We start from the raw sequence: 26,508 nt of genomic DNA on the forward strand, positions 1-26,508 counted from the left end.
GGAAAGCCTGTGCGCGCGCTTAGTAAATGGAGCACTAAACGGCCTGAATTTGGCAACAGTGTTCCTCGATCACGGGGGGTCAACTATTCCTCTCCTACCCCCCAAAGTGCCAACGACACTGGCATTTATAAAGAAAAGTAGAAGTGCTGCACCTTTGCGCAGCGGCCGCCTTTAGCTGAAAGGTCTCCTCTGAGTGCACAAAGGCAGCTGCTGGAGGAACTGTTCAGCGCGAGGGAGCGAGCCGAGCGCTGAGAGGCGTAATAAACAATCTCCGGCTAGCTACAGACAGGGACGCGGACTCGAAGTAGCTCTCCGGCCCAAGCCCGTAGCTTTACTCAGTGAAACCGGATTCCATCGTCAGGTTAAGACTTCTACAGGTAAGAACTATTCTTAACACATTTATATTCGCCCTAAATGTCTGATCGAAGACCTGGAACGCGTTATGGAAGCGTAAAAGCCCTCGCCTTGGCTCCCCGAACGTGGTTGTTTTTGCAGAAAATGGCGTCATCCTTCTCTTGTTCTGCCTGTCCATGGAGGGGAGAGGAATTGGTTTCGGCGACTCAAACTCGCCCTTAAATAATATTTCCAGGAACTCAAATACGATGATAGTTACAACTAGATGTATTTATTCATATTTCATTGTTACAATTATATTTGTTGGTAAAATCTAGTCGTTATAAAGACGCGCAAAGCCGGAAGGGTCACCGGTCTGTGCGCCAAGCTGCTTCTTGGAAAAGGTGGCACAGAGCCGCAAAGCGCAGGGTTTTACATTCGTAATATCGTCCCCTCGGGAGAGTCTTTACAAAGCCAAATATCTGAGAGTGGTTTAGGGATTTCCCTAAGATGGTGATGGATGTGTTTATGTGAGTGTTGTACGTTCTCTTTGTATTTATTTTGTCTGGGTTAGCCCGTTTTTACGCCGCACTCCCCTGCCATGCTGCAATATGTAGAAGGGGCCTCTCTTTTACGGCTTGAAAGGTGCATTTTGTACTTGGCTTCTGCTTTGATCAAGTTAAGCTGGTCTTTTGTTGCTCAAAATACTGGCGTTTTGAGGCTGACAATATAACCGTGTAAAGGAGATTTTCGGGGATAATGGGGCAATGCAAATCGTGCCATGAGAACGGTAAACTGCCCTGCGCCCTGGCTCCCAGATTGCCAATGAGGACAGACTGAATAAAATGGTCCTTTGGACAATCACGTAGTTAGCACAAAACTGGGGAAGTTCAGTGCTGCGCAACGATATGCTGCTTTGCACATATCTATGGAAGCCCATTCACACAATGTCAACAGGCCTACTATCTCAAAATGCAGATATCTAAGTCATAAAATGTTGACACTATCTCAAAATGTTCAGACACTAAGTCGACATTTTGAGATGGGCCTACATAAATCAACATTTTGTGATACTAAGTTGACATTTTTAGATAGTTCTCTAGGCCTATATAGGATATGTTTCTTCCCCCCCTCCCCCCCAAAAGTTGTATTGTCACACACACTGGACAGGTGCAGTGAAATGTGTTGTTTTACAGGGTCAGCCATAGTAGTACAGCACCCCTGGAGCTCAAGGGCACATAGATCTTTCACCTTGTCGGCTTGGGTATTCAAACCAGCGACCTTTCAGTTACTGGTCCAATGCTCTAACCACTAGGCTATGCCCCAGAGTGAGGGGCACAGAGTTCCTCCTGATCTGGTAGGCAAACCTAACTAGGTAAAACTCCAGACCCAAGTTGTAGGGTAGGACATAGTAATAAATCAAATGTAAAACAGTTTTATATGGGCTATGATGGGACCAGAGTTTTTTTCTAATCAGGTCATATGTTGTTGTTGTTTTACTCTGGGCCCTAGGGAGGACGAAACCATTAATACCCTGTCAAACTGCAACAACCTTGCACTTGTTCATATTCATTATATTTCAAAAATGAACTAATTGGAAGTCCTTTACACAGACAAAGAGACAACAATTGCAATTGGACAATAAAACTAACAGGGCTGAGCTTGCTTTATTCAGTGCTGAATCATGTAGGCCTTTGCATTTGTAATTGAAGAGTTAATCAAACAGTATGCCATCACTATTGTGTTGATTGATTCATTCCAATCAATCTTTTTGAATTAAAAATGTCTAGGTAGCCTAGCCAGCCAAAGTTTGAATATAAACCAAAGTTGTGCTGTAGTGGTGGTTGTTAGCTGTGGTTGTTATTAGTACCCACTGGGCACAGACGTCATTTCAACGTCTATTCTATGTTGGTTGAACGTAATTTCATTCAAATTCCGTGGAAACAACGTCGATCAGACTGAAGCGCCAATGAATTGTGCACGAGTTGACAAATCATGAGGCAAATCAGTCTAAACAACAGTAGGCTACTTTGTTCCATCTTCTCAGTGCTTTTGGTTCAATATTTTGTATTAAACCAAATCAAAGTGTTGAGGCAAATACCAGCTGACCATTCCTTTGCTGGTGGCCCTGCTGTGCTGATCTCTGCAAAGTGGATAGATGGACATCGCCACACAATGCTACAAATGAAGAAACATGTCCTATATAAACTCAACAAAAAAAGAAACATCACTTTTTCAGGACCCTGTCTTTCAAAGATAATTTGTAAAAAGCCAAATAACTTCACAGATCTTCATTGTAAAGGGTTTTAACACTGTTTCCCATGCTTGTTCAATGAACCATAAACAATTAATGAAAATGCACCTGTGGAACTGTCATTAAGACACAAACAGCTTACAGACTGTAGGCAATTAAGGTCACAGTTATGAAAACTTAGGACACTAAAGAGGCCTTTCTACTGAACCTGAAAAACACCAAAAGAAAGATGCCCAGGGTCCCTGCTCATCTGCGTGAACGTGCCAGTGGCATGATGACTGCAGATGTGGCCAGGGCAATAAATTGCCATGTCCGTACTGTGAGACGCCTAAGACAGCGCTACAGGGAGACAGGATGGACAGCTGATTGTCCTTGCAGTGGCAGACCATGTGTAACAACACCTGCACGGGATCGGTACATCCGAACATTACACCTGCGGGACAGGTACAGGATGGCAACAACAACTGCCCGAGTTACACCAGGAATGCACAATCCCTCCATCAGTGTTCAGACTGTCCGCAATAGGCTGAGAGAGGCTGGACTGAGGGCTTGCAGGTCCTCACCAGACATCACCGGCAACAACGTCGCCTATGGGCACAAACCTACCGTCGCTGGACCAGACAGGACCGGCAAAAAAGTACTCTTCACTGACGAGTTGTGGTTTTGTCTCACCAGGGGTGATGGTCAGATTCGTGTTTATCGTCGGAAGGAATGAGCGTTACACCGAGGCCTGTACTCTGGAGCGGGATCGAGGTGGATGGTCCATCATGGTCTGGGGCGGTTTGTCACAGCATCATCGGACTGAGCTTGTTGTCATTACAGGCAATCTCAATGCTGTGCGTTACAGGGAAGACATCCTCCTCCCTCATGTGGTACCCTTCCTGCAGGCTCATCCTGACAAGACCCTCCAGCATGACAATGCCACCAGCCATACTGCTCATTCTGTGCGTAATTTCCTGCAAGATAGGAATATCAGTGTTCTGCCATGGCCAGCGAAGAGCCCGGATCTCAATCCCATTGAGCATGTCTGGGACCTGTTGGATCGGAGGGTGAGGGCTAGGGCCATTCCCCTCAGAAATGCCCGGGAACTTGCAGGTGCCTTGGTGGAAGAGTGGGGTAACATCTCACAGCAAGAACTCGCAAATCTGGTGCAGTTCATGAGGAGATGCACTGCAGTTCTTAATGCAGCTTGTGGCCACACCAGATACTGATTTACTTGATTTGGCCCCCGCCCCCTTTGTTCAGTGACACATTACTCAATTTCTGTTAGTCACATGTCTGTGGAACTTGTTCAGTTTATGTCTCAGTTGTTGAATCTTGTTATGTTCATACAAATATTCACACATGTTAAGTTTGCTTAAAATAAACGCAGTTGACAGTGAGAGGACGTGTCTTTTTTTGCTGAGTTTATGTATGATCTACTATATCAAAATGTTGATGTAGGTAAGTTTATCGTGACATTTTTAGGTAGTAGACGTTTAAAAAATGTTTGGTGGCGTGAATGGTTTTCCATACGTATCGGCAGCTGCTGAAACCACCTGTGTTTCGCCACAATATTTTTGGGCGAACCTTTTGTAAATACTTGGGGACTCTTGGAGAAAAGAGCACACAATACAGTATTCATGCAGCCCTTTTATCCGGGCGCCCGTATGGTCTATGTATGAATGAAGTCCCAAGTTCCACTCGCTGGCTGCCCTGCCCTGCCCTCCTCTAACGTCAGCTGCATGCGTCCTAGCAGAACGTAGCCAAGTGCTGGCTACCATAGATCCATGTTTAGCGAAGTCACTATAAGTCGCTGTGTCATTTCACGTGTTTTGTTGATTGGGCCATCATATTCAAAACGTAACAATATCCACACTGGCTACTGCACCCGTTCTCTCCCGTTGCACAATTTATTAAGTTGGTCTGGCGAGTTATGCAACGAATCCTAACATAATATGCTGGCTAGTGGCTACTGGCATCTGCACGGAGGGGAATGTTATAGTTTTAAATGCGGGGTGAATAGTCATCTAGCCACATTGAATTAGATCTGTCAAGTTTGCAAATCACCAGTGGCATTTGCGTCACAGCCCGCGGCCCTCGCACGCCCATGGGATATGGTGTTGCTAATGGAGACTGCTACTCGTTGAAAGATAACTGTAAACCCAAACGCTAAACAATCAATGCGCGCTCGCTAGTGGAGACGAGTTGGAGATGTTATGGAACAGTGTAGGCATCGTTTTATGGTATTTTCTTTCACGGATTCGCAACATTTCTTCCTCATTGCGTGGAATGCGTAAGGGGATGGTGGCTGGCTGGCTCCGGGGACTTTTGTTAATCAGTGAGAGCAGTTCACTTCGTCCTTCACGTTTGACAACACATTGTGGCCATTGTGGAGTCGCTGGTGTCGATATCTCGCGACTTCTCAAAATATGGATATTATTTTCCACTGTATGGTAAACGTACCAATACATTTTGTTCGACCGTAAAGCTCTTACGAATAGCGCACACAATAAATACTCGATAATGAATCATAAAAACAAAGCATCCTTTCAGATTAAAGCGGGGGAAACGCTGTACCATTTCTGGTTTCATCCCGAGTGGGGCGTATTATCCAACTGAACGTTTGGTTTTGTTATTGCGCCACGTTGGGCACTGCGCATGTTAGTTACACTTGTCTAGGGTAATTTTCTGCTTTCAAACAAGAAGTAGTATTTCATTTTTTTGTAAAATCATCTGAATGCATTTTAATTTGACAGTATTTAGCTCGTGGAGATGAGGTTTATATTTAGGTTATGATTTGAAAGTATAGGCCTAAACAGTGCCCACTTTGGAAACTGATTTCTAGCCCATTTAAAGAAGACTAGCCGAGGGCAAGAGAAACTATGCCTATATAATGCTATGATGATGTATATTTTTGGTCTAATTCTTCGTCAGATTCATTACAATGACCAGGAGAGGGTTGCATAACAAGTGAATGTAAACATCCAAGCCCAGCCTATTGTTATTGTTAGACAGGATTTAGATTGATTCAGTTGAGAATCACTCACTGTAAGGGCAGACCCGCGTTATGGTGTGCTGGTGGTCTGTCTAGTCTAGTGGGTGTGTTTATGGGGGCAGCAGCCAGTCTCCATGTGAGGTTATGGTGTCTCACACTGGTTACGACGTGAACAGAGCGCATCCGGTCTTTGTTCCAGCACTTATAAACTCATCCCTTACACATAGAAATAATTGCTGTGAACTTTTCCATCATTTCTTCATTCAATTATTTTCACTTCCTACTGCCTAGCAGGAGTCCTGTGCAGGTGTGGCTTCAGTACTTTCACAGCAGTGTACATCTTATTAACCAACGTTAAAGGGGCAATCTGCAGTTCAAATAATGACAAATCAATGACCCCCGCCACTGATTTGGTAAATAGCGTAGGGATGGGGGTGGAGAAATGTAACCCTTCTTAAAATCATAAACAGAGCTATGGGTGCAAGGATTGACCATCCATGAGAACAACATGTTTTAAAGTTTAACCATGTTTTGAGGCAATACAGTGTTGGTCTGCAAATCATTGTTTACTAGCAAAGGAGTAAAACAAGCTTATATTTTGGGTTCTGATGGGGTAAGACAATTCGGCTAACTTATGCGGCATTTATGAGTTATATTCTTCAAGAATCAATGGGACGGTGGCATGTCATGAATTTAAAAGTAAAAAAAAAAAATTGACGTAGCAATCACAGATTTACCCTTTAAATGACTTTCTTGTGAGTTTGTTCTGGTAGCAGTGTATGTCTCTACAGGCCCACTGATAAATACTCATATTACCTGAGTAGGAACAACTACTTCTGTTTCTGTCTCCATGGAAACGCCTGAGCGTGTTACCAAGTCTTCATCATCAGGTCACCTCTCTGATGATAGCTGCATGTTTTCTGATTGAGCCCCACAACATTGGATTGACTCAATTTATACCCAGCCATTCTGTCTGATGCACTCGAGAGCATTACCACTGAACTCTTCATTGAACATGCTCTTGAATTTCTCCCCGCTCTGAAACTGCGATGACCATCTTCCTCCCTATGAATTAGGTTAGGTTTGGTAGAATAGAAATCTGAAAACTAGTTTTGATCATATCTGTGCAAATTGAGGACAGATACACCGACTTAACCAAAACATTTGCAAAGTGCCTTACAGTAACCTAAAGTGAGTCAGCAAGCACTAGTACAGTGACCAGGAAAAACTACCTGGAAGGAAGAAACTTTGAGAGGAACCAGACTCACGACAGGGGGGTTGACTCTTCAGGCATTAGTGCCAGAATAAAATAGTTACTGTGGCATCTTCTTTGACGACTTCCAAAACATGGACTTTGTCACCATCTGGTGGTCAATACGTGGTACAGTCAGAGACGGTACCGTAAATCAACTTCACAGTGCATTGAAAATATAATGTGTGTGTGTGGGTGGGTATGAGGGTTGGGCAGTCTCTGATAGAGGCACACACACATACTCTTTTCTTTGAATAATAAACTCAGAAAAAAAATAAACGTCCTCTCATTGTCAACTGCGTTTATTTTCAGCAAACTTAACGTGTGTAAATATATGTATGACCATAACAAGATTCAACATCTGAGATCAATGTCTCCCTGAACAAAAGGGGGGGGTCAACATCAAAAGTAACAGTCAGTATCTGGTGTGGCCACACCACCCCAGACCACGACGGACCCTCCACCTCCAAATAGATCCCGCTCCAGAGTACAGGCCTCGGTGTAACGCTCATTCCTTCCGACGATAAATGCAAATCCGACCATCACCCCTGGTGAGACAAAACCGCGACTTGTCAGTGAAGAGCACTTTTTGTCAGTCCTGTCTGGTCCAGCGATGGTGGATTTGTGCCCATAGGCAACGTTGCTGCCGGTGATGTCTGGTGAGGACCTGCCTTACAACAGGCCTACAAGCCCTCAGTCCAGCCTCTCTCAGCCTATTGCGGACAGTCTGAGCACTGATGGAGGGATTGTGCATTCCTGGTGTAACTCGTGCAGTTGTTGTTGCCATCCTGTACCTGTCCCGCAGGTGTGATGTTCAGATGTACCTATCCTGTGCAGGTGTTGTTACATGTAGTCTGCCACTGCGAGGACGATCAGCTGTCCATCCTGTCTCCCTGTAGCGCTGTCTTAGGCTTCTCACAGTACGGACATGGCAATTTATTGCCCTGGCCACATCTGCAGTGCTCATGCCTCCTTGCAGCATGCCTAAGGCACATTCATGCAGATGAGCAGGGACCCTGGGCATCTTTCTTTTGGTGTTTTTCAGAGTCAGTAGAAGGGCCTCTTTAGTGTCCTAAGTTTTCATAACTGTGACCTTAATTGCCTACAGTCTGTAAGCTGTTAGTGTCCTAACGACAGTTCCACATGTGCGTGTTCATTAATTGTTTATGGTTCATTGAACAAGCATGGGAAACAGTGTTTAAATCCTTTACAATTAAGATTTTATGAATTATCCTTGAAAGACAGGGTCCTGAAAAAGGGACGTTTCTTTTTTTGCTGAGTTTAAATGAAGACTTGGAAGTGTGCTGACAGTCAGGCAGGTGGATGTGATGGATGGAACTGCACTAGCCTGGGACCACCACTAGAGGGAGGTATTACCTCTATTTTCACCTCTGACAGCATCTAAACATCGTTTGGTGATGGTGGAAAACACACACACACACACACACTGGAACATGGGCTCCTTCCAGTGTTGTTGCAGGTGTTTGGGTAGAGAGAGAGCAGCACGGTGAAGGCCAAATCCGCTCCGAGGAAGACCTCTCAGCAACACACTAAGGTAGAGACAAGGCCAGTTCCCTCCCTCAACCCCAGTATATATCCTACCAGTAAACAGTCCTAGTAGCACCCCAAAGATATACTATTCCCACCTCTCCTAAACAATAGTCCCTCACTCCTAGTGTACTATTTTTATATTCTGACTCCCAATCTACACACACCTGCTTCTAGTGTATACACACTCCCAGGAGTGTCCTCTCAATGGTACCATCCCTGCACTCCTTCCTGTTTCCAGCCCACTGTCTGTCTGTCCCTTTTCCTCTTCACAGCGTCTGTCATACAGTAATTAAATACAGACAGTCTTCCTCACTGTTTACTCATCAATCAGTGAGTGAGCTGACAAGTTTTCTCTCTCTCATCAGAAGTACAGTGCCGTCAGGAAGTATTCACACCCCTTTACTTTTTCCTACATTCTGTTGTTACAAATTGGGATTAACATGGATTTAATTGTAATATATTTGGGTCAACGGTCTACACAAAATACTAATGTCAAAGTGGTCGAAAAATTCATACGTTTATTGCAAATTAATAAAAAAAATGAAACACTAATATGTCGTGATTAGATAAGTATTCAACCCCCTGAGTCAATACATGTTGGAATCACCTTTGGCAGTGATTACAGCTGTGCGTCTTCCAGGGTAAGCCTCTAAGAGCTTTGCACACCTGGATTGTACAATATTTGCACATTATTATTATTTTTTTAATTCTTCAAGCACTGTCAGGTTGGTTGTTGATCATTGCTAGACCACCATTGTCAAGTCTTGCCATAGATTTTCAAGCTGATTTTAATTCAAAACTAAACCACCCATGAACATCTTGGTAAGCAACTCCAGTGTAGATTTGGCCTGTTTTAGGTTATTGCCCTTCGGAAAAGGTTCCTTCGTCGCCCAATGTCTGGTGGAAAGCACATTGAAGCAGGTTTTCCTCTAGATTTTTTCCCGTGTTTAGCTGTGTTCCGTTTCTTTTTAACCTAAAAAAAACTCCCTAGTCTTTGCCAATGACAAGCATACCCATAACATAGCCACCACCATGCTTAAAAATATGAAGAGTGGTACTCAGTGATGTGCTGTGTTGTTTTCCCCCAAATATAACGCTTTGCATTCAGGACAATAAGTTCATTTCATTGCCACCTTTTTTGCAGTATTACTTAAGTGCCTTGTTGCAAACAGGATGCAGGTTTTGGAATATTTGTATTCTGTACAGGCTTCCTTGTTTTCACTCATTTAGATTGGTATTGTGGAGTAACTACAATGTTGTTGATCCATCCTCAGTTCTCTCAGATCATAACCATTAAACTGTTTTAAAATCACCATCAGCCTCATGGTGAAATCCCAGAGCAGTTTCCTTCCTCTCAGGCAACTGAGTTAGGAAGGATGCCTTTATCTTTGTAGTGACTGGGTGTATTTATACAGTGCCTTGCAAAAGTATTAATCCCCTTGGTGTTTTTGCTATTTTGTTGCATTACAAGCTGTAATTTAAATGGATTTTTATTTAGATTTCATATATTGGACATACACAAAATATTCCAAATTGATATAGTGAAATTTAAAAAAAATAACTTGTTTCAAAAATTCAAAACAAATTCAAAACGGAAAAGTGGTGAGTGCATATGTATTCACCCCCTTTGCTATGAAGCCCCTAAATAAGATCTGGTGCAACCAATTACCTTCAGAAGTCACATAATTAGTTAGATTGCACACATGTGGACTTTATTTAAGTGTCACATGATCTCAGTGTATATACACCTGTTTGAAAGGCCCCAGAGTCTGCAACACCACTAAGCAAGGGGCACCACCAAGCAAGCGGGACCATGAAGACCAAGGAGCTCTCCAAACAGGTCAGGGACAAAGTTGTGGAGAAGTACAGATCAGGGTTGAGTTCTAAAAAAAATATCAGAAACTTTGAACATCCCACAGAGCACCATTAAATCCATTATTAAAAAATGGAAAGAATATGGCACCACAACAAACCTGCCAAGAGAGAGCCGCCCACCAAAACTCACGGACCAGGCAAGGAGGGAATAAATCAGAGGCAACAAAGAGACCAAAGATAACTCTGAAGGAGCTGCAAAGCTCCACAGCAGAGATTGGAGTATCTGTCCATAGGACCATTTTAAGCCGTACACTCCACAGAGCTGGGCTTTACGAAAGAGTGGCCAGAAAAAAGCCATTTCTTAAAGACAAAAACAAGCAAGCACGTTTGGTGTTTGCCAAATGGCATGTGGGAGACTCCCCAAACATATGAAAGAAGGTACTCTGGTCAGATTGAGCTTTTTGGCCATCAAGGAAAACTCTATGTTTGGCGCAAACCCAACACCTCACATCACCCTGAGAACACCATCCGCACAGTGAAGCATGGTGGTGGCAGCATCATTCGGTGGGGATGTTTTTCATCGGCAGGGACTGGGAAACTGGTCAGAATTGAAGGAATGATGGGTGGTGCTAAATACAGGGAAATTCTTGAGGGATAATCTGTTTCAGTCTTCCAGAGATTTGAGACTGGGACGGAGGTTCACCTTCCAGCAGGACAATGACCCTAAGCATACTGCTAAAGCAACTCTCGAGTGGTTTAAGGGGAAACATTTAAATGTATTGGATTGGCCTAGTCAAAGCTCAGACCTCAATCCAATTGAGAATCTGTGGTATGACTTAAAGATTACTGTACACCAGCAGAACCCATCCAACTTGAAGGAACTGGAGCAGTTTTGCCTTGAAGAATGGGCAAGAATCCCAGTGGCTAGATGTGCCAAGCTTATAGAGACATTCCCCAAGAGACTTGCAGATGTAATTGCTGAAAAAGGTGTCTCTACAAAGTATTGACTTTGGGGGGTGAATAGTTATGCACGCTCAAGTTTTCTGTTTTTTTTGTCTTATTTCTTGTTTGTTTCACAATAAAACATATTTTGCATTTCAAAGTGGTAGGCATGTTGTGTAAATCAAACGATACAAACCCCCCAAAAATCTATTTTAATTCCAGGTTGTAAGGCAACAAAATGGGAAAAATGCCAAGGGGGGTGAATACTTTCGCAAGCCACTGTATACCATTCAAAGCCTAATGAATAATTTCACCATATTCAGCATCTGTTTATTTTGACACATCTAGCAGTCGGTGCCCTTTTGCGAGGCATTGAAAAACCTCCCTGGTCTTTGTGGTTAAACCTGTGTTTGAAATTCACTACTCCATTGAGGGACCTTACAGATAATTGTATGTGTGGGGTACAAGGATGAGGTAGGCATTCAAAAATCATGTTAACCACTAGTATTGAACACATAATGAGTCCATGCAACGTATGTGATTTGTTGAGCACATTTTTACTCCTGAACATATTTAGACTTTCCATAACAAAAGTGGTTGAACACTTATTGACTCAAGACATTTCAGCTTTTCATTTTTTATGAATTTGTAAACATTTCAAAAAACAAAATTCCACTTTGACATTATGAGGTATTGTGTGTGTGTGTGTTTGTGTATATCAGTGACACAAAATTTCAATTGAATCAATTTAAAATTCAGTCTAACACAACAAAAAGGGGTGTCAATTCTTTCTGAAGGCGCTGTACATAAAGGAAGCCAATCTCTCACTGGATCATCAAGAGACTGATTGGTACAATAAAACCCCATTTCTTATTTCCTCTGAGGTCGTCAGAGACCTTCCTCATTAGGTTGGTCAGGTGTATGTCTGTGGTTAGGGTAGGAGGAGCCATGGCTCAGGCATTTTCCCCCCTCCCCGAAGGCAATGGGGAGACGAGCGGGAGATGGAGACAGAGTGAGGGATGGAGAGGGGGAGGGAGAGAAGAGAGGAGGGCAGGGGTGAGCGAAGGCAAGGGTCAGTGTAGAGTCCCGTATCTCTGACAGCCTAGTGTGTGTGTGTTAGTGTGAGAGCGAGAAAGTGTGTTAGCTGGCTGGCTGGGTGTGCTGGGAAACATCTCCAATCACCCTGGAGAGACAGACAGGCGAGAGTCTTGCCCAGCCATCAGTGTAACCACCACCCACCCTTATCAGACCCAGCCAAACAATGCCACACGACACAGCAGGTGTCGAGATCAGCAACAGCACCGCTGATCAAATAGTGCTTGGCATAATGACTCATTAGGTCACTTTTTCCTCAGACCAATTATGCAGCTATAGAATCGGTTCCGTAGTGCCATATACAGTATTTCTGTGGCTCTGCTATATAAGTAAGGTTCTCCTATAACACGTATAATGCTGGTGTTACATAGGCTAGTCATAGAGTGTCTGTAGATGTACAGGTAACCGCCAAAGTAAAGGAAACACCAACATAAAGTGTCTTATTAGGGTCGTTGGGCCGCCACGAGCAACCAGAACTGCTTTAATACACATTGGCATAGATTCTATAAATGTCTGGATCTTTATTGGATGCGATTCCGGTGTTACACCAAATTATTGTATTTCTTGTGGAACTCAGGAACCACACCTGTGTTGAATCACCTGCTTTCAATATACACTGCTCAAAAAAATAAAGGGAACACTTAAACAACACAATGTAACTCCAAGTCAATCACACTTCTGTGAAATCAAACTGTCCACTTAGGAAGCAACACTGATTGACAATAAATTTAACATGCTGTTGTGCAAATGGAATAGACAAAAGGTGGAAATTATAGGCAATTAGCAAGACACCCCCCAAAACAGGAGTGATTCTGCAGGTGGTGACCACAGACCACTTCTCAGTTCCTATGCTTCCTGGCTGATGTTTTGGTCACTTTTGAATGCTGGCGGTGCTCTCACTCTAGTGGTAGCATGAGACGGAGTCTACAACCCACACAAGTGGCTCAGGTAGTGCAGTTCATCCAGGATGGCACATCAATGCGAACTGTGGCAAAAAGGTTTGCTGTGTCTGTCAGCGTAGTGTCCAGAGCATGCAGGCGCTACCAGGAGACAGGCCAGTACATCAGGAGACGTGGAGGAGGCCGTAGGAGGGCAACAACCCAGCAGCAGGACCGGTACCTCCGCCTTTGTGCAAGGAGGTGCACTGCCAGAACCCTGCAAAATGACCTCCAGCAGGCCACAAATGTGCATGTGTCAGCATATGGTCTCACAAGGGGTCTGAGGATCTCATCTCGGTACCTAATGGCAGTCAGGCTACCTATGGCGAGCACATGGAGGGCTGTGCGGCCCCACAAAGAACTGCCACCCCACACCATGACGGACCCATCGCCAAACCGGTCATGCTGGAGGATGTTGCAGGCAGCAGAACGTTCTCCACGGCGTCTCCAGACTCTGTCACATGTGCTCATGTGCTCAGTGTGAACCTGCTTTCATCTGTGAAGAGCACAGGGCGCCAGTGGCGAATTTGCCAATCTTGGTGTTCTCTGGCAAATGCGAAACGTCCTGCACGGTGTTGGGCTGTAAGCACAACCCCCACCTGTGGACGTCGGGCCCTCATACCACCCTCATGGAGTCTGTTTCTGACCGTTTGAGCAGACACATGCACATTTGTGGCCTGCTGGAGGTCATTTTGCAGGGCTCTGGCAGTGCACCTCCTTGCACAAAGGCGGAGGTAGCGGTCCTGCTGCTGGGTTGTTGCACTCCTACGGCTTCCTCCACTTCTCCTGATGTACTGGCCTGTCTCCTGGTAGCGCCTGCATGCTCTGGACACTACGCTGACAGATACAGCAAACCTTTTTGCCACAGTTCGCATTGATGTGCCATCCTGGATGAACTGCACTACCTGAGCCACTTGTGTGGGTTGTAGACTCCGTCTCATGCTACCACTAGAGTGAGAGCACCGCCAGCATTCAAAAGTGACCAAAACATCAGCCAGGAAGCATAGGAACTGAGAAGTGGTCTGTGGTTACCACCTGCAGAATCACTCCTGTTTTGGGGGGTGTCTTGCTAATTGCCTATAATTTCCACCTTTTGTCTATTCCATTTGCACAACAGCATGTGAAATTTATTGTCAATCAGTGTTGCTTCCTAAGTGGACAGTTTGATTTCACAGAAGTGTGATTGACTTGGAGTTACATTGTGTTGTTTAAGTGTTCCCTTTATTTTTTTGAGCAGTGTACTTTGTATCCCTCATTTACTTAAGTGTTTCCTTTATTTTGGCAGTTACATGTGCCTCTTTTTCCAACTCCACACCCCATACCTCTGTCTCAGTGTTTCCCTGACCATCGTATAGCCCAGGGGTGTCTGTGAGGTTTAAAAGGTAAACTTAACCATTCTCTGTCTCTCTCTCTCCCTCTCTCTGTGTCTGTCTGTCTGTGTATCAGAGTTCCAGCAGGATGGAGGTGGAGATGGAGGAGATCCCCCAGGACGAGCCCCAACCTGAGCCTGAGAGCCATGTTACCAGAGACCAGTGCTGCCAGACAGACGAGCCACAGCCCAGCAGCCCTAACCCAATGACTGACCTGAACCCTGGCCCTGACGCAGCCCCCAGGACACCAGGTAAGACTGCCCACTTGTCTACACCAACCTACCGTTAGTTTGATTGAAGTCCTTAAAACATACTTTGGAGCACTAGTAAAAGGCGCTATATAGATACAATATATTTAGTCATTCATTGTTGGCCAGTCTGTCCTGCCTGAGGAGAGGAGACTGGCTGAGGAGACTGGGAGAGGAGAGTGACATGACAGAGGAGAGGAGAGTGACATGACAGGAGAGGAGAGGAGAGTGGCTGAGGAGAGGAGAGGTGTCTGCAGAAAGAATAAGGTGTCAGCTATGACATGACACCATGACTTTGAAGAAATCTCTTTTGAGAGATACAGTAAATGAAGTGGATTTGTACTACACATAATTATGCATATCAATTTCAACGATGTATACTAGTTACACAAAGGTATAAATATGCAATATCTTCCTTTTCATAGTTGGGTACACTGGATATTATTAAATGTATGTAGTTCTGTTCTTGTCTAATGATGTTCTGTATTATGTCATTCTGTATTATGTTTCATGTTTTGTGTGGACCCCAGGAAGAGTAGCTGCTAATTTTGCGACAGCTAATGAGGATCCTAATAAAATACCAAATTATTTTAATGAGCTCCGCCCCAAACGAGATCAAATTAGGTTAGACCGGACCAAATATGAAACAATAGACATCCATCTTTCACAAGTTTGGACATCATAGTACAACACAGTAATGTACAGTACAATAGAGTTCAGTACCGTATAGTGCAGCACAGTATATTCGTCTACTGTGTATAATCTACTGTACAGGACTGTGCTCTCCTAACTTGTGAAGCATGTACGTCTATGGTTAGTTCAGATTTGAATAATCATGGACGTCTATTGGGCCGAATCGAGGCCGGTCGGGACCGGACGTAAAATCAATGGACGTTGAAATTAACGCCGGTCCGGAGCGTATCAAACAGCGACGTCTGTGCACATTGAAATCAAGCCCAGGGCGAACTGACCAAATGTCAACTACTTTTCAATGTCTATGGACATCCGGATGCTGGTTACAGTAAATGGAAAGAAAGGGGCTCATGGGTAGGTGTCTCGGAGAGATTACATTAATGAGAGAGAGTCCAGAATGTTTTCACACTTGCTTGACCACCAGACGACAGAAAGAGAAAGAAAACCAGTATGAGAGTGGAAGGGAGGACAGTAAGTAGCAGGTGACCCAACTGTAGTTTGTGACTTCGATGATTTCCCATTGTAGCCAATTCAATTGCAGTAATTCCGTATCAGAGTTTTCAGAAATGTTGTAAACAGTTTTAATCACTTTAATAATTCCGAAACAAAATAGATATCAGTGAAAACACTAGAGCTAATTGGTAGGTCTACCTTTACTTATTACTTCTGCGAGCTTTCATCATCGGAGAGAAATGTGAAAATATCTTCAAAGATATGTGGGGTTTTGGTAACAGAATTTCAAGGCAATGTTTCTTAAACGTACAAGGCAAAACTAAATATAAGTGTTGGACTTTTTCTGGTAGATGTTTTCTAGGACCCACTTTTCCATCTGTTTGATCAGAAATCAAAGCCTTTCTTATTCATAATGTTTAGGATAGAAAATGGTTGGGGGGGAAAAATGACGCAAGCCTTAATATTTCAAAAAGATACTCTCAATCTTTTATTTGACACCCAATTTGACATGCTCCTATGGACTTCACATGTTGTTGCTCATGGCTCCTTTTACGTGGAAATGCCCTGAAGCAATATGGCTGAAGCCTGTCCAGATCTTTCACGTCAGTGCAGATGAAGGGGAAAAGGAAAACATGCTGGAGTAGTGAAATGCAGCCGGAGACAGAGGGGAAACCTCAGTCAAGGGCCCAATCCCAAATGGACCCCTGTGGAGATCTGAGAGGATTTGACAGGTATAAGCAATATGGTAATATCTTGCCCTCTGATAGGCTAGGTGGAAGTTTTACCATTTTGCTTAGGGGTCCGTTTTGGATTGGGCCATACTCTCTAAATATAGTCCCCAATAACTGAAGGGAACGTGGGAAATATCTGTTTCATCAGCTCTGTCTGTTGCATAAAACTGTCACACGCACATTTCCTGTTTGTCCGGCTCTAGCGGGGCAGAAGGGGTGAACTGTGGTGTATTCATTACGGAAACCGTAAAGAACCAAACGGATGCATACCGAGCAAACGGAACGAAACGGGGAGGGACCTACCTGAATTATTGCAATAGAAACTCTCGTTTGGAACGGTTTCGCAACAGACAAAATGTTCTGCAACAGAAATGGCGTAATGATTACTCCCCTGTGTTTGGTGCTGGCTGTGTCGGCGCGCTTGATCGGTCACCATCTGACCACAGGCTGTAGGGGGGTCGGATTAAATCAGCACACCCTGAGGGGCGGGGGAGGGGCCTACACACACACACATTGCACACACCACAGTCATTGTATAGGGGCTGCCACCACTTCTATTCTTATATGCCCAGGCTCTGGCAGCAAACCCATTCCAGTCTCTTCCTATAGGAAATAGCCACTCTCTCTACACACACACACACACACACACACACACACACACACACACACACACACACACACACACACACACACACACACACACACACACACACACTCCATGGCTGGGGGCAGAGTGAAGTGTTGTATTGAAGTGTGTGACCTCTGCAGGGTACTGCGTGGAGCCAGGCGACCCTCCGCTGTTGCAGCAGCAGCTCCAGACCTCCAAGTCTGGCATCCAGCAGATCATAGAGGTCTTCCGCTCAGGTAACATCTAGTCACGCTACTCAGATAGTCTTTTAATTAGGAATCACGACATAGTCATACATTTTGTTATGAAACATGATTCAAGTGGTCCCGTGTGGCTCAGTTGGTAGAGCATGGCGCTTGCAACGCCAGGGTTGTGGGTTCAATTCCCACGGGGGGACCAGGGTTCAATTCCCACGGGGGGACCAGGATGAATATGTATGAACTTTCCAATTTGTAAGCCGCTCTGGATAAGAGCGTCTGCTAAATGACTTAAATGTAAGTGCAACACTTAGCTTCAACTTTTTCAATGTTTGCCGATCTGAATAAAAATGATGATCGCTCCTCCACCACACTAAATCTATTTAATTACACCTATCATATTCCTTCCGATCTGCAAACACCAAAGGGTTACAGGCTCTAGGAGTTGATAATCGATCAGTCCTATTTGTCCTGTCTGTCTGTATCAGCCAGTGCTCACTAACACTGCCCCCTGGTGTTGTTATATGTGTAGGTACTGCACAGCTGAAGCACATGCTGCTGAACGAGGTGGACACCATCTTTGAGTGTAAGACATGTCGCAGCTTGTTCCGGGGCCTGCCCAACCTCATCACCCACAAAGAGTACTACTGCATCACCAGACTGTCCAAGCCCGACGGTACGTGGCTACACCTCTCTAAGGCTCTCTTGTTCTCTCTGTCTGTCTCCCTCGTTGTCGATGTTTGTCTCTCACTCTGCCCACTTAATGCCTATCCTTGTCTCTTTTTTTCTGTCCCCCACTTTAACCACTCACTCACTCACTCACGGTCTTTGTTGGTCTACACTCTCTTTCTCTGTCTCTCTCCGTGTCTCTGTCTTTCTCTGTCTCCATATCTCTCTCTCTCCATGTCTCGCCACATCTCTGTCTCTCCATGTCTCTGTCTCTCTCTCCCCTCTCGCTCTCTCTCTCTCTCCCTAATGTAGTTGGTCCCTTTCTCTCCTCCTATACTCCAACTGAATTCTCTTTCATGCTCCAGCCTCTCTTTGATCCAGCCTAATTAGCTACTACTCTTCCATTCTCTATGACTTCTGTCTATATCTGTCTATATCTAGCAAGTCATCTAGGAAATCCTCTGTTCTCTCGTCTGTGTATTGAACTAGGGATCATAAGACCATGTCTGTGAAACCACAAAGATGCGTTCAATTGCTATTTAATGATGTGGTTGAAACGTGGTTGATGTTGCCACACTGTGCTCATTACATATCTTATTTGGAAACAGAAAAAAAATGTGTGTTTTTGTTTCTCCCTTTGGCAAGTTTGAGAACGTTCCTTCTCCCGGGAATGTTCCTTCTTAGTGTTGTGACGTCTCTAGGCTCAATACGCATCACATTTGGGAGCAACTATTGGTGTCTGATTGAAAACGTTCCTTTTCTAATGCCTCTCTCTTCCTCCTCCCTGACCCCTTAGATCCAGCGGGCGAGGGTGACAAGCAGAGCGTGGCCATGAAGGACCTCCTGGAGGCCATCTACCCCAGGAAGGACCGGCCGGACTACGTGATGCGCCTGGAGCCAATCCAGACCTCCAATAACGCTGTGTTCCAGTTCCTGTCCTCCGAGGAGGAGCTGGCCCACTTCCCCCGGGCTCCACACACCCCCGGAGGGACCCGCACACACAGCCCTGAGCCCTGGAGGGAGCAGGGAGGGACGCCGGAGAATGGGCAGACTGGAGAGGGGGAGGAGAGGAGGGGGAGTGACCAGGAGGAGGAGGGAGGAGAGGAGGTGGCGCGGCCCGAGGAGGAGGGGTCTACGAGCGGGGTGGGTACACACGGGAGAAAGCGCGCAAGCAGACACACGCTGGCACAAACTAACGCCCGCTATAATACTCTCTCTCTCTGTCTCTCTCTCCCTAGGTGGAGGACGTTACCATCTCGTGCTGCCTGTGTGGTAAGGACTTCAACTCTCGCCGCAGCATCCGCCGCCACTGTCGCAAGATGCACCAGACCAAGCTGGAGGAGCTCCGGAAGTTCACCGAGACGCGCACCGTTCCCATCAGCCTCCTCTCCATGGTCAAAGGTCGGTCTCGCCCCTTGCACACGCCCAGCGGCAAGTCCTGCCCCGTCTGCTTCAAGTCCTTCGCCACCAAGGCCAACGTGCGCCGCCATTTTGACGAGGTGCACCGCGGCCTGCGTCGGGACACCATCACGCCGGACATAGCCACGCGCCCCGGCCAGCCGCTGTCCCTGGAGGCCACTCCGCCCCGCAAGAGCGCCAGCTCCTCCCCCACGAGAGGTCACACCCCGAAGAGCGGAGGAGCTTCGGGGGCTACTAGCCCTCAGCCCCCCAAAGCCTCCACCGCGGTGCCCCCTGCCCCTTCTCTCCTGGCATCGGCCCTGTACAACCTGGCCTCCTGCCGCTGTCTGCTCTGCAAGAGAAAGTACAGCTCCCAGGTCATGTTAAAGAGACACATGCGCATCGTCCACAAGATCTACAATCTCAAGAACGTTAGCGCCGTCTCCACGACCGCAGCCACATTCACGGCGACCAACAAAAACAACAACAGCAAAACAGCCACCAGTACTGACAGCACCCCTAGCAACAGCACCCCTAGCAACAGCTTGAGCATGAAGGAGGAGGCGGTTGAATCCTGGGACGACCCTGACTCCAGCCCCGCCTCGTCGCCTGGCGACATGGACAGGAAGGGCATTGCCGTGGTAACCAAGTCGGGTCAAAAGATCAAAGAGGAAGAGGGTGGCAGCAGCCCCAAGACATCAACTCGTTCCACTTCCATCAACAGCACCGGTGGTACTAGTAGTGGTAGTGGGACTCTTGGAAGACCCCCTCAGAAGCTCTCGGTGGGGTTCGACTTCAAGCAGCTGTTCTGCAAGCTGTGCAAACGTCAGTTCAGCTCGCGCCAGAACCTCACCAAGCACATCGAGCTGCATACGGACGGCACGGACATCTTCATCAAGTTCTACCGCTGCCCGCTCTGCCGCTACGAGTCCCGCCGCAAGCGGGACGTCCTGCGCCACGTGACGGTGGTGCACAAGAAGTCGACGGGCTACCTGGCCAAGATCGTGCCCAAGCTGGAGTCGCGTGCGGTCAAGCGGCCGGCTGAGGTGGTCCTCAACTCTCCCCCCAATGCCAACAACAACAAGAGAGGAGGAACAGCGGTCAAGGAGGAGGTGAACGGGTGCCACTCGGCGCCCTTTCCCCTTACGCCCCCAGTCACACGCAAACAGGAGCTCCTCAACAACTCCTCCACCACCTCCTACCCAGTCACACGCAAACAGGACCTCCTCTCCTCCTCCACTCCGGTCACTCGTAACCAGGAGAGACAGGAGAGGCAGCAGGAGGCCCAAACCGGGTCACCTGTCACCCGTAAGAACGACAAACAACACCCCGACACCCCCGCCCCGACGCCCCCCCACACGCGTCGCCATGACACCCACCAGGAGAGCAGCAGCAGTAGCACAGAGGTGCGTGTCACCAAGAACTTCTCGCTCCACGCTTGTGACGTGTGCGGACGGGCCTTTGCCAGGAAACTCTACCTGGATTCCCATAAGAGGAGCCACCGGAACGCCACGCCACTGGTCAGCATGCCGCCCAGTGACGCCAGGGCTAAGGGGGTCAGCACTCGGTCCAAGGCAATGCTCTGGTGAGCCTCACTACACATATGGTTGTCTTTGTCGATATCTTGTAGTAAGAGAGGGAGAGAGAGGAAGTGACGTGTGAAATGGGTTGTTATGAGAGGGAGGGGGGGACTGAGAGAGATTGAGCCAGGAGAGTAGGGTTGGGTGATATCACGATAGTATCGTCTATTGACGATGATTGACAGCCTATTTGAACTTGGTTTAGCCTATTTGACTGGGCAGCGCACAGCAGGGCAGCACACAAGTGGCATTCCGAGTAATATCCTATTCCTGCTTTGTAGAGTGGAGAATTCCACCAAAGCAGCGCAAAATGTCCAGTCCAAAAATTGTGTTTATTTCTCTCTGTCTCTGTCAGATGTATGGACCTTATAACCTAAACCTATTCATTTTATACATACACTTCTTAATATAGAGTTGCACCCCCCCCCCCCCCCTCATTTTACCCTCAGAACAGACTCAATTCGTCAGGGTATGGACTCTACAACATGTCGAAAGCGTTCTACAGGGATGCTGGCCCATGTTGACTCCAATGCTTCCCACAGTTGTGTCAAGTTCGCTGGATGTCCTTTGGGTGGTGGACCATTCTTGAAACGCACGGGAAACTGCTGAGCGTGAAAAACCCACCACCGTTGCAGTTCTTGACACAAACCGAGGTGCCTGGCACATACTACCATATCCTGTTTAAAGGCACTTCAATATTTTGTCTTGCCCATTCACCCTCTGAATGGCACACATCCACAATCCATGTCTCGAGGCTTAAAAATCTACACTGATTGAAGTCACCTAGATTCACCTGGTTAGTCAGTCATGGAAAGAGCAGGTGTTCTTAATGTTTTGTACACATTATATTATTATAACAGCTAATCCTTATCTATCTCTATTTTCAATTTCTGGGGGATGGTTTCCCTTCTCTCTCAATTTCGATAGGCTATGAATATTACTTTTGACTAGGCTACGCTTTCATCTCATGAAGTTGTTTGAATAGCCTAAAAACGTAAGTAGCCAGGGTAATAATGAGGGAGAACAAATATCAATAGCCTGTAGAAAAACTGAATGACAAGTTGAGTCAAGTTTAAGCTTATTAATAAAGACATTATCCGTGTGATGCAGAGAAAACCCGCGATGCGAAAACCAAGCTGCCAATCCTCCTAAAATTATAAATTATGAACGGAGCCAATTTCCCCAATATTCTAATAGCCTAAGAAGGTTAGTTAAAGGTTAATTAAAGTTGCCGCTTTCAAGAAGAAAAAGGCTATTCTCAATCACAGTTTTATGAGCGATTGAACCAACAATATAAAGTGAGGAGGATGTGGCAAATAAAGCAAATATGATCCAGTTCTGAAGACGATGGACTTTGCTTCTATCCAGCCCATGATTTAGAACCTAACTACGGCAAGACGGCCAGTTCCTCGTCAGTTGGCCGTCACGTTGCTCCGTCATGTGCGCGCCACATAAACCTGTTCCATGCCAAAAGCTCCACCTGAAAATATTACTAGAAAAGATTTGCCTGCACTGAGCCTCTGCCCGGGCTTTCAGCAACGTTATCCTTTGTCGTGATTCGTCCAGTTGTAGCATGTGATTTCGCGCTATAGCCCAATGGGGGGGAGGGGTGGGGCGATACCATCGTATATCACGATGTCTTATGAGTTTAGATGTCCTCAAACTTCATTCTCTGTTCACTCACTCTCTAATAAAAATATGGATCCTGTAGCCAGGCCCGGAAGTAAGGCTGAATCCCTCCTCCTCCAGGTTTACTCTTTTCCCTGGGCTCTGTGTGGTCTGCCTGTCTCCGCTCAGGTCTAGCCTCTTTAGCTGTGATTAAACTAACCCCACCACTGTGTTTTGTGTGTGTAGATCTATGCACAGTGTTAGTCACGGTGGGGTGTCAAGAGACCACAGAGAGGGGAAGAACATTCTCTTTTTATCACACATCATTGAAACCCTTTGGTCTCAGTCTGCTACGACGCACGCACGCACACACACACACACACACACACACACCACACACACACACACACACACACACACACACACACACACACACACACACACACACACACACACACACACACACAGGCTGATTCAGGTGTCGCTTCTTCTCCAGAGAGTTGAACTTGTTTTCTCCCCTGGACGACTGTAGGTTTCAATGAAAGGGAGCGAGTGCAGACACCTGATTAAAGTGTGTGTGAGAGAGTATCCAGACAGACAGTTGATTAGTGTGTGTGTTTGTCATCCAGGTCCAGACAGACAACTGATTAAAGTGTTAGGGTGTTTATGTCTGGGACGAGGCTAGTCCTTGGGGTAGTGATGTTACAGCAGAGCAGAGGAGAGGAAACAGAAACGGTGTTTAAACTGGCTCTAATTGACTGCCGAGCGCCTTCTAACAGCTGCTGTTGTCTCTCTCACTCACTCACTCACTCTCTCTCAGATCCCCAGTCTCGTCTCACTCCTGGTTCTTGGGAGCCTCCATCCTGAGAGGAGAGACTTAACGGATGAAGGAGCACCGCTAACGATGATGAAGAAAGCAGCTGGACTGGGAAAAGTGAAACTGAGAGAGAGAGAGAGAGAGAGGAAGGGGTGAACGAAGGGGAGACTTCCCATCTAAGGGACCAAAAGTATTGTTGGAATCCGACACTAGAAGGAGGGATGGGAGCCAACGTGATGCCAGAGGTGTGGAGCCAGTGGACACTCAATCTGTGGAGGCACTGATGCTATCACACTGCTGTGTGTAGGTTACAATCACTGTACATGTAGATATATATACACACACACACACACACACACACACACACACACACACCTGGTTTAGACCTGAGCCTGTATAAACCTTAGGGGTGGGGAGAGAAGAGGGCAGGGTCTGGAGCGCTCTTAGCACACCATAGATATCCCATATCTGACCAGTAGAGGGTGCTCCATTTCTGCTTTCATAGGATCAGACTTTAAGGCAGGGCTCTCCAACCCTGTTCCCGGAGAGCTACCCTCCTGTCGGTTTTCACTCCAGCCCCAGTGGTATCTTACCCGATTCATCTTATCAACTAGGTCATTATTAGAATCAGGTGTGCTAGATTAGGGTTGGAGTGAAGCTACAGGACGGTGGCACTCTAGGAACAGGGTTGGAGAGACCTCCCCTGTGTAGGCTGTGAAGTTGGCCCAGCCAGAGCCAGCAGTAGTGATGTTAGTGGTTTATTTCCCCAGCTCATAGTAAGCTATCCATCCACTGGGAAGGACTCCATACTAACTCAGTTCATCCAGATAGGCTTTAGTTTTTCTGTCATTCCAAGAGATATGGTTTGGGTGATTAACTGACAGAGAAAGACATGTAGGTAGCTGACCAGCGATACACTGGCACATTGAAGAGATGGTGACCATTGATTGGTTGGTTGAGTAGTGCCTATAGCTGTGTTTAAACAGGCAGCCCAATTCTGATATTTTTTTTTCACTAATTGGACTTTTGACCAATCAGATCAGCTCTAAAAAAAAAAGCTTTGATAGGTAATTCTCATGAAATTCTCACAAAATTCTGGCGAAAATGTTACATTTATTTCAAATAAGACACTTAGTCCTTTTGCAGATGCATCATGGTTTTGTAACTCAATTTGCTACAGACTTAAAAAAAAAAAACGATCAGTTTGGTCAAACCGACCAATTAGGGAGGGGAGAAAAATCTGAATTTGGCTGCCTGTAAAAACGTAGCCATGGTGACAGACCAAATGTACCATGTCTTGTTCAGTCAGAAAGCAATGGCACAATAGAAACAGACCAAATTGTATTTTTCTAACGGAAAAGCTTGTTAAACCAGGTCTCGGACTGATGTACATATTAACTATCATATGGATGGTATAAACGATAGATATATTGGCAGATGTATAGGTGATGTATAGTTTTCGTTTGAATCTCCCTGGAAAGTAGCGATATTGTATAGCCTACTGTTTGGTTACATATGCTCCAATATATCTGAATAGTGAAATTTTTAGTTTTTCTCTATGTGTTCAATGCACTGAAGAATCTGTTATGTTCAGACTCTCACTCATATGACTGTGTCAAAACCAGATGGTGAAATGACATGGAGTTTTCTTTCTTTCTTTAAACGAGAGGATGTGTGTTTCGGCGGCACATCTGTGACAGAGCAGAAGGGAAATGAAGTGATTTTACCTTTCAAGACTGATTTTCCTTATTTGTCCTCTACATTCAGATATAAAAGAGTGTAGCCATTTCCCAGGACTGTGTACTAACTAACCTAAACACCTCTATAGGATAAGGAGAAGAGTAGATCAGTTAGGTTTTCTGTTGAAAATAATGTAACTCATAAATCCATCATGAAGAAATCAACTTTTAACCCAATAATAAACGACCCAAAAGGAAAATGTGTTCTTGTGTTTTTATTTTGTAGTTGTGAAATGTATATTTTCCTCACTATTTCAGCCAGAATAAATTGAGGTAATCAAACCCTCAACATTTGTTCAACATCTATGAATGAAATATTCAGTTTATGGTTATTCCGTCTGACCTTATAGCCCCCCCTGTCTCAAACCCAGGCCATATTATGCAGCACTGTGGCTTCCACACAGACACACACCTCATTAATTCATTATGCTGGTGTTATGGTACTGATGGCTTCTACGGTTGTGGCTAGTACAACTCCATCTAGTTGTCGTGTCAGTGACGACTGTAGAATTTGTAGCTAAGCCTAACCTCCTTTCCTAACCTTAACCTAATTCTCCTATCCTGCTGCGTTAGTTCTCCTATCCTGCTGTGTTAGTTCTCCTAACCTGCTGTGTTAGTTCTCCTAACCTGCTGTGTTAGTTCTCCTAACTGAACTCCATCTAGCCACAATCATAGAAGCCACCAGTTCCAGAGAAACAACCCGTCAGTAGGCTATCACCCACTAGGGGTTAAAGTGGTCCAGGTTCCGTCAAGACCTATGATCCATATGAGAGCCAGGCGGAGCTGAGACGCGGTACCTTTGGTTATGGGAATTTTTTATTCTCTAATGAAAAATTGTTGTCCACATTACATTTTCCTCAGCTAGCAGCAACAGCTAAATCATACAACCCCATATGTGAAAAAACTATATTCCTCTTGAGGTGCTTTCATATTGCAAGTGGCACACAGGGAGAGAAACATGCATTCCCAGTCATTGTAGCCTTCAACATTCTTAATGCAGTTGTGGAAAAACACACATTTGAAAGCAGTTTTGATGGCCACTCTTTAAAGAGGACGATCGTAGATCATTCTAGTGTTGAACTGCACCATTTTAGAAGATTTTAGCAGTGGCATGGTTTCTGGGTCCTTGCTATCTGGGATCCTTGGGATGTTCCTACCCGTTGAAGTTGACATTTTAAAGAGTTAATACAGTGCATTTGGGAAAGTTTTCAGACCCCTTC

The 26,508-nt window shown here is 45.7% G+C and overlaps 1 protein-coding gene across 2 annotated transcripts; it reads left to right on the forward strand.

The window, feature by feature from the left end:
- LOC129865373 (zinc finger protein 800-like) lies at positions 1–25,488 on the forward strand. Of its 2 annotated transcripts, XM_055938117.1 has the most exons (7): positions 2–377; positions 14,604–14,778; positions 17,421–17,516; positions 18,010–18,153; positions 18,943–19,289; positions 19,385–21,129; positions 23,553–25,488. In XM_055938117.1, coding segments are annotated over exons 2-7 (2,496 nt in total). In that variant the 5' UTR covers positions 2–377; positions 14,604–14,615; the 3' UTR covers positions 23,554–25,488. The 2 variants fall into 2 exon arrangements, with proteins under 2 accessions (XP_055794091.1, XP_055794092.1); XM_055938116.1 differs by lacking the exon at positions 23,553–25,488 and having other exon boundaries at positions 1–377; positions 19,385–21,133.
- The last annotated feature ends 1,020 nt before the right edge of the window (positions 25,489–26,508 follow it).

The sequence above is a fragment of the Salvelinus fontinalis genome, chromosome 11 (genome assembly GCF_029448725.1).
Source record: "Salvelinus fontinalis isolate EN_2023a chromosome 11, ASM2944872v1, whole genome shotgun sequence".
In the NCBI taxonomy this organism is placed as follows: Eukaryota; Metazoa; Chordata; class Actinopteri; order Salmoniformes; family Salmonidae; genus Salvelinus; species Salvelinus fontinalis.

What these genes read in the sequence shown, in the direction of transcription:
- LOC129865373 (XM_055938116.1), top strand. Translation starts at nt 14,616, where the DNA reads ATGGAGGTGGAGATGGAGGAGATCCCCCAGGACGAGCCCCAACCTGAG. An exon ending in CGCAGCCCCCAGGACACCAG is followed by an intron (nt 14,779 to 17,420) that starts GTAAGACTGCCC and finishes TGACCTCTGCAG; the next exon opens with GGTACTGCGTGGAGCCAGGC. An exon ending in AGGAGGGGTCTACGAGCGGG is followed by an intron (nt 19,290 to 19,384) that starts GTGGGTACACAC and finishes CTCTCTCCCTAG; the next exon opens with GTGGAGGACGTTACCATCTC.